Source organism: Oryx dammah, unplaced genomic scaffold (genome assembly GCF_014754425.2).
Source record: "Oryx dammah isolate SB20612 unplaced genomic scaffold, SCBI_Odam_1.1 HiC_scaffold_9, whole genome shotgun sequence".
Lineage (NCBI taxonomy): Eukaryota > Metazoa > Chordata > Mammalia > Artiodactyla > Bovidae > Oryx > Oryx dammah.
The window spans coordinates 7075339-7088708 of record NW_024070193.1 but is presented as its reverse complement, the minus strand read 5'-3'; the positions used below and the strand labels follow the sequence as shown (position 1 = coordinate 7088708).

The 13370-nt window shown below is 54.6% G+C and overlaps 1 protein-coding gene across 2 annotated transcripts in view; it reads left to right on the top strand.

Annotated features, from left to right (window-relative positions):
• SLC6A20 (solute carrier family 6 member 20) overlaps positions 1-13370 on the top strand; it is a 55860-nt gene that overhangs the window by 12912 nt on the left and 29578 nt on the right. For both annotated transcript variants that reach the window (XM_040246788.1, XM_040246787.1), the window contains exons 3-7: positions 1080-1171; positions 4923-5150; positions 9719-9829; positions 10715-10956; positions 12148-12310. In XM_040246788.1, coding sequence (XP_040102722.1) covers positions 1080-1171; positions 4923-5150; positions 9719-9829; positions 10715-10956; positions 12148-12310 — 836 coding nt within the window. The remainder of the gene's footprint in view (positions 1-1079; positions 1172-4922; positions 5151-9718; positions 9830-10714; positions 10957-12147; positions 12311-13370) is intronic.

Sequence of the window (13370 nt, the reverse complement as noted above, 5' to 3'; positions counted from 1 at the left end):
CCCAGTGAGTAGCAAGAGGGGCACTGCCTTCCCTCCCGCCTCCTGAGTTACTTTTAGTCGGTGTCTGGGGCGCCCTCGTGGGATCTTCGCCCGCCCAGCACAGCCCTCATGTGCCAGGCTCCCCTGGGAGCAGGACGAACTTTGGCCAGCAGTGGCCACGGTCTGTTCTGCTCACCTCTCCCACACCCACACCCACACAGGCAGAAAAGGGAACAGGAAAACACAGGAAAGTTTCAGGAACAGGATGCCTGTGAACTGGCACGTAACTTCATCTCAGGTGCAGAAGTGTGTCCAGAGGCCTCACACATCCAAGTGGAGCTGCCCCCTCGTCTTGAACAGCTGTTAATTTTTAACGCAGAGGTGTGTGATTTTAGGATCGGCCCGAGCCATCAATCACAGAGGGCTTCTCCAAGGCAGCGTTTGCGGCCGAATAGGAAAAACACCAGCTGTGGCTGCCAGCCGGGGATGCTGGTGAATGTTTACCAGCCAGCTCTGCCAGGCAGGGTGGGGTAGCGGAGGCCTGGGGAGAGGTCGCGGAGCAGGGCCCGGGCCCGGAGGCGCGCACGGGCTCTCCAGACCCCCACGCTCTGCTCCGGGTCCCCCGGCAGCCCGGCTGGTTCCCCGCAGACCCGGCCAGCGCAGGGCAGCCCCCGTCCCCTCCGCGCCTGACACCGCTCCCAGCCCGCCCCCGCCACCACCGAGCAGGGTGTGGCGCCGGTGACCCCGCTGTAGGCAGGTGGGGGAGCGGGCAGCTGTGGCGTCTGGCGTCGGTGACGCGAGGCGCGAATCCCAGTTCCACCGCTTGGTAGCAGCGGCCTCGGGCAAGCGCTGTGTGTTGGCTCCCCGTCTGCGAAGTGGGCCTGAGGTCGCGCTGCACAACGCAGCTGTCAGGCCCCTAGAAGAGCGCCGGAGCAGCGCTGCGGGCTTCACGGCCGAGGAGGCGGGGAGGGCGGCAGAGGGCGGACCGAGCCTTGGCGCTCGCGGTGCCAGGCCCCACAGCGGCCCTGCCAGGCAGAGCGAGCCCGCAGGCGGGTCCTGGCTCCGGGCGCTCCTCAGGGCCCTGCGTCCTGTCTCTGCAGGCGTGGCCAGCGTGGTGGTGTCCTTCTTCCTCTCCATGTACTACAACGTCATCAACGCCTGGGCCTTCTGGTACCTCTTCCACTCCTTCCAGGTGAGCGGCCGCGGGCTGGAGCAGGAGTGGGGGCTGAGGGGCGCCGGCCTCAAGGGCGCCAGGCCGTGGGCGGCCAGGCACCCCGAACGGAGCAGAGGGCTTCTGAGCCGGGGATCCATGGACCCCTGCTGTTGTGTGCGATGTGTGCGTACATTTTTGGGAGCAGGCCCCCAGATCTCATCGGGTGCTCTCTGGAGGATGTGACCCCCTCCAAAATACTAAGAACCGCTGCCTGCTGAGCTGGGGGAAACTGTGGGCACAGCTGATGGGGACGGGCCCCCCACTGAGCGTGACTGCATGGTCCCCCTCCCGCTTCCTGCCTCTCACCACGCGTCCTCCCAGGTTTCGGACCCTTGCCACGTCCCTTCTCATCTTTGCAAAAGTTCTAGAAGAACCGCCGTCACCCTGTAACACAAAGATGCACATTTGAAACCTGCATTTCTGATCATAGCCCTAGCTGATGCTCGCTGTAGAAAATGTGGAAGGGCCTGGGACTTGGGGCGAAGAGAGGATCCTAGTTCCACACCGAGACGGGGTCTTAGTGTCCAAAGCTTCCGCTCGTGGCCTGTGTCCACACCTTTTCCTCAGAGTCTGTCCGTCCGCTCCCGGGGCCCCTCCTCATGCGGCCTCCTGCACCTCGGCCTCTTCCCAGACGGGGAAAGGTGGGGAGACGGGAGCCCGCTGGGGGGATGCCTGCCCCTGCGCCCCTGAGCCCGGCCTTCACGAGCCAGACCCTGTCTCCAAGGTCAGAAGCTATGTGGCCTGGTCGTGGAGTCTGAACTGACCCCAGCTTGTGAGGCCAGTCTCTGGAGCGTTTGAGTACACCCTTGAATCTTCGGGGCCCCGAGAGTCAGGGGCTGGCATCTCTTCTCAGAAGGTACTATATCCATCTCCAGTGGTAGCTTTCTACTCTGCCACACCCAGGTCATCTGGTTGGAAAATGCCCTGACAGGACGGACCCTGCCCTGAGCTGACCTGTGCCTCTTCCTCTCCTGGCTCAACCTAGAGTTCCATGAAGACTAGTCGCAACTGTGCCTCCCCTCCACCTTCTGGGTGGCAGCGGGGCAGCTCGTCTGCTCTCCCGCCTAGGGACATTCCCTTCCTCCGTGCTGGGCTGTCACGTGTGGCTGGGCAGGCTGTGCACCGCACAGTGCCATTCCAACTGCGGCGTTGCCATACGTGCCTCAGGCATTATATATAGGCATCCTGAAGGCCGTTTTCCGAAAGCGGAAGCATTGTGTGTTCTTGTAACAAATCAAGATGATTTGACCATTTTCCAAAGGCAAAAATTAAGTACATAAAGTAAGGGGGTACCATTTTCTAACCCTCAGAAGTGTAAAAGTCAGGGATTCTGGAATCACTCGGCCGTTCATTCCAGCCGTCACAGGTCTCCATGGGCCCCTCCCATACCCCTCCGCCAGGAGGCCGCCTCCATGGTCCCATAGAAATGACAGTGCCTCCAGCTGCAGACGCTCGCTCACGCTTGCTCCGGGCCAGCTAGCGCCACCAGCACGTTAGAACCATCCCCTTGTGTAATCACGACCACACCCTGCAGTGCCGATGCCCTGGTTCCAGAGGGGCCTTGCGAAGCTGGAAGGCTGGATGCAGCAGCCTGGCCATGGGGTCTGTGCTCTGGTCCAACCAAGTCGGGCTTTCCAGCTTTTCCCCATGGGAGCTCCAGGTTAATAAGCATGTGAATGCAGGGATCTCAGCCTCCTCACCTAGTGATTCAGGGGGAGAGAGGCTGGGTGCTGAGAAGTGGTCAGTCTAAGTCCTTCCATACTTTAAAGCTTCTCCATGCTGGCTGCGTGCTGGAATCACCTGGGGGAGCTTTTAAAACTCTGAGACCCAGGCCCCACCCAGACCAGGGAAATCTGAGTCACTGCTGATATAGCCTGGGCGTCAGAGTTTTTAAAGCCTCCCTTCCTCTCAAACATGTACATGATTAAGTCATGTACGTGTAGCCAAGGTTGGCGACCAGGCTGTGCTGAACAGCAATGAATGGACGCAGTCAGTCCCCCCTAGGCCAGGCGGGCCCACGGGGGCTGTGGTCTGGGCTTCAGGTCCACAGGGACCCTCTCACCTGATGGGGTGCAGTCCTGGCTGTCTCTCCACCTTGGTTTACTCCGTGTGGCCTTTCTCTCCACGAGTCCGCCTGGCTCAGCAGTCCAGCCTGAGGGTCTGTGCAGGGTGCTGGCCCACGAGAATGAAAGTAAAAGCTGCAAGGCCTCGGATGTGAGGCCAGGAGGTCACGCGGCTTCACTTCAGTGCCTCCTGTTGCTCAGACCTGGATACAGGTCAGCTCAGGTCACGGGCAGGGACAGAGGGCGCCACGTCTCAAGGGGAGTTGCTGGCGGTCACCTTTGGAAGCATTTTAGGTCAAAGCTAGAAACTGGCTTGGGGGGATCATTTTCTGCCAGGGGTCCCAGCAGCACAGAGCCTAAGCACTTTCCAGGTGACAGACGTGGGCTCCAGCTCCTTACCAGCGGAATAGCCCTAGCCCATCTGGTAATGCTGTTGGGACTCATTTCTATTTCTTGTGAAATATAGGGGTTGAACCCATTGGGGTTAGACTTGCTTCTGTCAGCGGGGAGTTTTTATCTAATGAAATCTGATCCACGTGGGGCTGGTTTTTGGCAGAGCAGAAGTGGGACCCTAACCCCCCTCCTTCCCCCACCCAGTTCAGCACTTCTCTTTAGCTCTTGGCCTTGGGTCGTGTTCATCATACCTGCACCATTTCAGTTCAGTTCAGTCGCTCAGTCGAGTCTGACTCTTTGCGACCCCATGAACCGCAGCACTCCAGGCCTCCCTGTCCATCACCAACTCCCGGAGTTCACCCAAACCGCTGCACCATTTAGGCACTCTGGTTTCTAATGGAGACAGAACCCAGCTGGAACTAGCTGATGCAGAAGAAACCCTTACTGGCTCTACCTGCAAAGTCCAGGAGTGGAACTGCTTCTGGTGTAGCTTGACTCAGGCTTAACAGGAGTCATCAGTACCTGCTCGTCTGTCTTAGATACAGAAGAAGGCTGTGGTGGGGACGAACTGCAGCCCCCTTGAACCTCCAAACACAGTGACTGTTAGGAAATGCCCATCTCCACCCAGGTAGCGAGCGCAGGACCCAAGTCTTATTCCTGCTGGGACTTGCTAGGGGCTTGTGGAAATAAAGACCACCCAGATGAGAGCAAGCAGAAGCTGTTTATCCAGAGCTTGTTACAACGAGGAAGTCCCATCACTTGCATTTGACAGAGACTCCAGGGCAGGCAGAGAACTGGGGAATTGTGTTGGGTGTGTGACTGGTTAGGGGTGGGTCTCTGGCTTTTTGGAGGGAACAGAGGTTCAGAAAGCTGCAGTCAGTGATCAAGTCCTGACTGTTCCAAGCTGATGACTGCAGGCGCAGCAGTTTGGGTTCCTGGGCTGGAGGTTATAGAGGCTGTGGGTCAGAGTTCATTTGTCATAGACGGTCTGGCCATTGTCCCTTTGATTCGGTCTCTCCCACCCACCATAGAGCTGAGATATTTTCAGCAGACACCCAGGGGATCGCTGGGAGTGTGGGGCCTCTGCCCAAGCCCCACCTGTGCCCGGGGTGGGGGAGAGCCTTTGGCTCCTGGTCTGCCTTCAGGAGCTCCTGCCCTCTGGGGACCAGCAACCTCCTCCAAGAGCCTCCCCTCAGGGCCGCCTGCCGTGCTTCCACCCTGACCTTTGGCCTCCACCCGCACCTCTGAGTGCAATGTTTCTTCTGACCCCACAGGACCCTCTGCCGTGGTCTGTGTGCCCGCTGAACGGCAACCGCACGGGCTACGTTGAGGAGTGTGAGAAGGCCTCGTCCACGCAGTACTTCTGGTACCGGAAGACCCTCAACATCTCGCCGTCCATCCAGGAGAGCGGGGCGGTGCAGTGGGAGCCGGCGCTGTGCCTCGTCCTGGCCTGGCTGGTGGTGTACCTGTGCATCCTGAGGGGCACCGAGTCCACCGGCAAGGTAGGGCTTGGGGGGTGAGTGCCCCGGGCAGCGGCGAGGCCGCCTCCGCAGCCGGCGCTGGGGAGGGGGGGTGGACGGCGATGCTGGTTCGGGTCTAGTCTCCAGAGACGGGGTCCCGGAAGTCATAGCCCTGAATCTCGAAATGAGGACCTCCCCTGTTGCCGGCAAGATGCACTGGTCTGTCCCAGTCCCCTGCCCGTGCCACCCAGGGCAGCCAGGCAGCTCGACCTAGTTTTCCTCTCCCTGAAAGCTTGTTACGTCGGCATCGTCCCCGACATGCACTGCACTCACTCAGCCTCAGCTGCACTGCAGGGAGGGTGCCTAGAACTCGGGCCCGACCCTCAGAGCTTCCGAGCCGGTCCGTGTGGGGTTCCCCTGAGCACTGGGGCTTTCAAAGCTCTCCAGCTGACCTGAGTGAGCAGCTGAGTCTCAGAACCTTTGGTCCATGCTGCGTTCCGTGACCTAGAGAGCTGTCAGGCCTGGCTAGAAACCTTGTCTTTTCGGTGTGGTCCTGCCAGAGCGGGGACGTTTCTTTGACCCGCTCCGTGTGGAACATTTTCCTGGAGGGGTTCCCTCCCCTCCCGTCTCTCCGCGGCTGCAGCAGATGCTCTGGACGCGTGTGTGCCCCTCTCAGGCTCAGTCGCTCCTCGCAGTCCCTCCGTCGTGGGGTGGGGCATGGCTGTTGCTTCAGTCCTCAGTCCTTCCCAGTAGGTCTCGCTGTCCACTCACCTGAGGCTTCCAGAGGTGAAGTCCTGCCCAAGGGTGCCGAGTAGAGAGGGCAGAGCCAGGCAGACCCCGCTTTGCCCCAGAAACTCCCCATCGTTTTTGATCGCGCACCTCTTGCTGGCCCACACTTTTCAGGACTTAATCAAGCCCAGCTTTTCCCTTGTGAAGGTCGTCCGGGTCCACCTGGCCCCTTGCTCCTGGCCAGCCCGGTCGCCTTCTCCAGCCCCGCCTTGCCTCTAACACTGGTTGGTCGTTTGCAGCTGTGTTCGTCTTAGCGTGGCGCAGTCCTCGCTGTAGCCCTTGGATCTTTCGATGCGGCGTGCGCGCCTCTCTCCGGCTGTGGCGTGCGGTCCCAGGAGGTGTGCTGTGCCGGTTTAGTTGCCCCGCAGCACGTGGGATGCTAGTTCTCCAACCAGGGATCAAACCCCTGCCCCAGAGGGCAGATTCGTGACCACCGGACCACCAGGGTAGTCCCCGCACTGTGTGTTTCTTGAGGCATCAGGACCAGAACTACCCACAGTATTTTAGGTGTCCGGTGACACCCCAGGATCGTGTCTAGTAGGTTATCTTCTTTAGGTTTCCAGGGCCCTGTGATGGTCAGCATCTTAGTCCCAATAACCCCTATCTCACCAGCAAAAAGTTGAGCTTCTACAGCAACTCACTCTGTCCCATCTTGAAGTTTGGAGGATATTTTATGCTCAGAATAAAGGTTTCGCCACTGGCCTCTGCCAAATTATCACGAACATGATCCAGAAGATCCAAGGGCAGTATCTGCAAATGTGGAGATTCAGTGTTCAGTTCAGTGGCTCAGTCATGTCGGACTTTGCGACCCCATGAACCGCAGCACGCCAGGCCTCCCTGTCCATCACCAACTCCCGGAGTCCACCCAAACCCATGTCCATTGAGTCAGTGATGCCATCTAGCCCTCTCATCCTCTGTCGTCCCCTTCTCCTCCTGCCATCAATCTTTCCCAACATCGGGGTCTTTTCAAATGAGTCAGCTCTTTGCATCAGGTGGCCAAAGTATTGGAGTTTCAGCAATGAGGCCATCCCTTTTCCAGATCACTGAGAAAGTTGCTAAATGAGGCCATGTCATGACATGAAAACTTACTGTCTATTTCCTCGGCTTAAGCCATGCCCCTCTCCGTGACTAAAGCACCCCAACAGCTGTTAGTTACAATGTATTCTTTTCATATCCTCTTCCATTATGGCTTATTACAGGGTATTTAGTGCATCCTGTGCTAGACAATAGGGCCTTGTTGTTTACCCATCGTATGTATACATATCTTATAGTTTGCATCCACTAATCCCAGACTCCCAGACCAGCCTCCCCCACCCTCCTCTTTCCTTAGCAACCGCAAATCTGTTCTGTTTCTGTTTTGTAGACAGGCTCGTTTGCGTCATATTTTAGATTCCACGGATAAGTGATGTCACATGGTATTTGTCATTCTGACTGACTTCAGTTAGTATAACTTCTGGGTCCATCCGTGTCGCTGCAAATGGCATGATTTCATTCTCTTTATGGCTGAGTGATAGGCCATTGCTTACATATATCACGTCTTCTTTATCTGTTCATCTGTTGATGGACATTCAGGCTTGTTCCCACGTCTTGCCTGTCGTGAATAGCGCTGCCGTGAACGTAAGGGTGCATGTATCTTTTTTATTTTTAGTTTTGTCTGAATATATGCCCAGGAGTGGGACTGCTGGGTCATATGGCAACTCTCTTTTTAGTTTTCGGAGGCACCTCCATCTTGCTTTCTCTAGTGGCTGTACCATCTTACATTCTCACCAACAGCGTGGGAGGGCTGCCTTTTCTCCACACCCCCTCCAGCAATTGTTATGTGTAGACTTTTTAATGGTGGCCATTCTGACCGGCGTGCGGTGGCGCCTCATTGCAGTTTTGATTTGTCTCGTGGCCAGCGACGCTGAGCATCTTCCCCTGTGCCCATTGTCCGTCCGAGTGTCTGGGGAAATGTCTGCTTAGGGCTTCTGCCCATCTTTGGATTGGGTTGTGTTTGTTTTTTTGTTGTAGTTGTTACTGAGTCATAGGAGGTCCAACAGCTCTATTTATGGGGGTGAATATTGTTAAATCCTGTGTGCTGTGTGTTGGCCTTCTTTGTTGGACTCTGCTTTCTTCCCTTCCAAGGTTTGTTTTCAGATTATTCACAAATGGTTTTCCCAAGTAGTTTAGGCTGGATCACACATCCAGCAATCCTTCTAGCTTCCCTGACTGGGGAGAGGTGAGCCAGCCTGCTCTCGACTGAAGAGAGCTGCCCAGGAAGCGTGCTGACCTCCGGGGGCGGGTGGGGGCTACCAAGGCCTGGCTCCATGTGTCCTCCGAGCGTCCCCTGGTTACAGACACTGGTCACCCCCCCCCCCCCCCGTTGTCTCTTGATTTCCTTCAGCTCACCGGCCAGATGCCCTCTCTTTCCACTTTCCCGTTCCCATCTTGAACCTGGTTTATCTTCGTGTAATCTCATGTGGGTGCATTACTCATCTCATGTTACAATATCCTCACTTAAGAAGCAATCATAGAAGACACACCTGATGTCTGCCTACCATCCCCAGGGTGACAGGGCAGAGTGCCACTCAGGTATCCTTGGAAATTCATGGGAAGATAGTGGCACACCTCAGTGGGAGTGGAGGGCCGGGTGCAGCTGGACTTGGGTCACCAGCTCTGATTCTCCCAGGGGGGCCAAACATGAAGGGAACTGGTTTTACTTAAAAACAAAACAAAAAACAAGAAACAAACCCAAAACAATCCCCCTTGCCAGAGAAAATAACCAAGCAGACAAAAAAACGTGCAGAGTGTTTGAAAAGGGGCTCTGGTGCACAGACGAGCTGATCTGCAGGAAAGCAAATTCCAGCCCCGTGTGGGTGTCTGTGCACTTGAAGGTCTCTACTGTAAGACTTTGTGGAAAAACTGCCCAGCGTTGAGAGGCTACTTCCAAAGCTACCGTGAAAATCAAAGATAAAACATCAGTGAACCCATGACATACGTCAGCAGGGAAAGAACTGGTTGACAAAAAAAATCCCACTGATAGCCGCCTTTAAAGCCCATGGAAGGCCTCTCACCTTCTGAGGTGGCCCACACTCTGTATGTGGGGTGTTCTTCCCTCTAAATAAATCCACTTCGTACCTTAAAAAAAAGAAAAAGCCCGTGGAGGCGAGGCCTTTCATTAAAACCATCGTATTGCTGTTGCATTTTCACAGGAACACCAAATGACGCTGCTTTTCCTTTATACACTCACGGCCACGCTTGTCTCAGGCCCCAGTCCTGGGGGTACCTGACCTTCCTCCAAGCTCCTGGGTGTTTGGTTTTTTTCCTTTCAGAGATGATATAAATCCTGTGTGACTGCTTCCTGCTCTGCTTGGGCCACGAGGGAAGCTCAGAGATCAGTCTGGCTCAGAATCTGGGTAGCACCTTACCTCTTCTGTGAGCCGCCTTTTCCTCAGGGCGCATCTTCCTGGATTGCCCACATTTTCTTTTTACACAGATATCTCATGATATTCCTGTGGGCAGCCTAAAGTCCTTTCTGGAATAAGGTTGAGTTGAAGGGAGGCTGGAGGACAGAGGTTTCCAGGACCTGTTCCCTCTTCTCCACTGAACAGGAGATTTCCTGGGGGTCCCATGCGTGGGCATCCATGTCCACCACCCAATTCCGCAAACTCAGAACCCGTGTCTGACCAAGAACCACAATACCTTCCCAGCTGCCGGTCGCCCAAACAGCCAAGATGGTGCCATGGCGTTCCGTGGGGATGGCGGGTCTGCCTTCATTGGGCCTAAGGGCCCCGTAGTCCCTGCTTCTCCAGGGAGCTGACTCTGCGCTTTGGTGCCCACAGGTGGTATACTTCACTGCGTTGCTGCCCTACTGTGTGCTTATCATCTACCTGGTCAGGGGCCTCACGCTCCATGGAGCCACCAATGGCCTGGCATACATGTTCACTCCCAAGGTATGGGCTGGAGGGGAGGGGCCCCAAGGGTACCCCCATTCATCCCCCCACCTTGCAGGATGGGTGGAAGGGGAAGACCAAGCGGGAGTGGAGCAGTCGTGAACTCAGGGAAGTGGATGTGAGCCCGCCAGGCAGTCAGGGTCGTGGCTTGCATGTCCTCAGCCAGGGAGCCTCCACGCCTGTGGATGCTGGGGCGTGACTCTGTGCTCCACCTTCATGCTCACCCTCACTGCCCCCAACCTCTGCTGCCCCAGTCTCACCCCAAACCCTCCGCTCCAGCTGCAGACCAAGTTGTTCCCCAGGAGCATCTCTGCAGTCAGCTCACCCGCCTGCTCGCACTTCTAGGCACCCCTTTCCCTGTGGGGGTGAATCCACATGGCAGGGCTCCCTGTGATCCTGTCCCAGGCACCCCACAGCTGATGCTCATTAAGAGGGCCGCTGTTGCCATTGGGACAGGGCAGTCGTTTAGCAAGTCTGGTCCCTGGGAACAGTGTGGCTGTAGCAGCATTGCCCCTAACGTCAGGCTGGGGCACAAGTCAGCCCCAGGCACCAGCACCTCCATTCCTGGAGGCCCAGACCCATGCAGTGCCTGGGTCATGGATCAGGGGTTCAATTCCTTTGAGAACTATTTTATCCGATACTGTCTCCTCTGGGTAAGAGGCAGTGGGGGGTGTGACGTGAGGATGTGTTTTATCCTCTGAGAACCTGGCGGGGCCAGGAGAACTGGGTTCGAGCCTCAGGCCTGCCCTGGCTGGTTGTGTGCCGCAGGCCAGTTCTTTCCCCTCTCTGCGCCGCCGCCCCCTGCTGGTCTGAGAGCCTGGGGTTCCCATCTGGGGTTCACCCACCCTGTCCCCACTGGCTTTACCCCCTAACTGCTCCCCACAGATGGAGCAGTTGGCCAACCCCAAGGCCTGGATCAACGCAGCCACCCAGATCTTCTTCTCACTCGGCCTGGGGTTCGGCAGCCTCATTGCCTTTGCCAGCTACAACAAGCCCTCCAACAACTGCCAGAAGCACGCCATCATCGTGTCCATCATCAACAGCTCCACCTCCATCTTTGCCAGCATCGTCACCTTCTCCATCTATGGCTTCAAGGCCACCTTCAACTACGAGAGCTGCTTGAACAAGTAAGCCTGGGCCACCTGGTGGGCCCCAGCCTCAAGGGGGCCAGTGAGCCTGCAAAGGCCTGAGCTGAAAGGCCTCTGAGAAGAGGCAGAGCCCAGAAACCAAGGGGTATTTTGATACCCCTTGGGGCAAAGGGCACTGTCTTTGCTTACCTCGATCCAGGGTTCAAATCAGAACCACCGGCGTCTGCCCGAGGGGATGAGGGCAGTTTTGCTCAGTTAGCACCAATAGGGCATTCAACACACGAGAAACCAGCTTCTTCTGCCCCATCTCCCCCGCCTCAGAAGTAACCAAGAGCTCCCCAGCTGAGCCGTGGAGCTTGCAGAATCTTTCTTGTGCCCCCTTACCCAAAACATAAGAAACATCATCCAGAAGGTATGCTGTCCAGCACAGCAATCCCTAGCCACAAGGGGCTATTTACAAAATTTAAATGTAAATTGATTGAACAGTAGCTAAAATTTTGTTTTGTTGTTGTTGTTCAGTGGCTAAGTCATGTCTGACTTTGCCACCCCATGGACTGCAGCACACCAGGCTTCCCTGTCCTTCACTGTCTCCCAGAGTTTGCTCAAACTCATGTCCATTGAGTCAGTGATGCCATCCAAACATCTCATCCTCTGTCACCCCCTTTTCCTGCCTTCAATCTTGCCCAGCATCAGGGTCTTTTCCGGCGAGTCAGCTCTTCGCATCAGGTGGCCAGAGTATTGGAGCTTCAGCATCAGTCCTTCCAATGAATATTCGGGGTCGATGTCCTTTTAGGATTGACTGGTTTAATCTTTTGCTGTCCAAGGCACTCTCAAGAACCTTCTCCAGCACCACAGTTCAAAAGCATCCATTCTTGATTTAAGATTGGTCTCCATCTCGGTATAAGGTAGTTGAAATCAGCCTCTCAGTGGCTCTAGCCTGATTCGAGTACTCAGTGGCCACACGTAGCAAGTGGGTATGAGATTGGAGAGCAGTGATGTGGAACTTGCCCTTCATCGCTGGAGGTTCTCTGACAACGCTGGGTCAGAGGGTAAAACAGCCCACCCAGCAGTGTGGGTCTGGTTCCTTTGATTATCACTGTTTCTGTCTGAGGCTCCTTCAGAATCATTTACAATCACCCTGTCCTTTAAAAGCTCACCAGTCAGCACATTCCCTAAGTGGGAGGGGGTTTGGCAACAGTGACCTTTGTGATCAGCTGCTGTGCTCTGCAGGGTGATTCTGCTGCTGACCAATTCTTTCGACCTTGAAGATGGCTTTTTGACAGCCAACAACCTGGAGCAAGTGAGAGATTACCTGGCGTCTGCCTACCCCAGCAAGTACAGCGAGGTGTTCCCACAGATTAAAAACTGCAGCTTGGAGTCGGAGCTGGAGACGGTAAGCTGCTGGCAAAATCTTGACTTGCTTCACCCACACGCTTCACAGGGGCCTTTAGCCCTGCCCATGAGAAAGGGCAAATTGAGGGGTACACACCCCCCGTGAATATCAAGGAAAACTCTGAATTTTCTTTCCTGCACCTCTTAGAGGACGAGCGCCCTGCCCACCATTCCCCCGGGTGCTGCACGGGCATCCCAGTCACTACACAGTCCCTTTGGGACCCCTGTGTCCTTTGTTTCTTTAACTTGGCTCTTTTTAAAATTTAAAAATAGAAGAAAGGATGAAGAGTAATTAAATACCCACCTGTAAACCTCTCAGAATGAAAAATTTAAACATTTTGTCAATTTGGGGCTCAGATTTTCTTTTTTATGTAAAAGGAAAGAACATTTTAGGGACAAAGGTAGAATTCTCTTTGTTACTCTCCCAAGCCCAGAACCTTCATTTTGACGACTTTATTACCCATATATATCATGAGTAATGTTGTTTTTCTTGGCAGTTTTTAAGTGGAAATAAGTGGTCCTAAGAGAGATCTTTCTCATTCAGCATTTTATTTGAGATTGCTCTATGGGGATACATATGGACTTCCATTCATTGACTGTAAGAGTGACATTTTGTTCTATCATAAATATCCCACACTTGATTGAACCTGAGCCACCAGCACTGGAAGCCTGGAGTCCCCAGCTGGACCTCCAGAGAATTCTCTATGAACTTCCCTACTGATTTATTTGGGTTTTTCAAAACACTTCTGCTACAAAAATCACTCTTATATACATTTTAAAGAATTAAATTGCTATGCTGGGACCTCTATTTTTAAAAATGTTTTAAAAAAATTGAACTCTGCTTGATTTCAGATCTGTTATTTTCTTATAAACATCACAGTGATTCAGTTACACATAAATTTTTTTCATATACTTTTGCATTAAGGGTTATTATAGATTATTGAATACAGTTCCTTGTGCTATAAGTATTACCTTATTTATCTAATACATCGATAGATGTGTGTGTATGTGTATGTAAGTTTTCATCTCCAGGTCCTAACTCCCAATTCAACCTTCCTCAG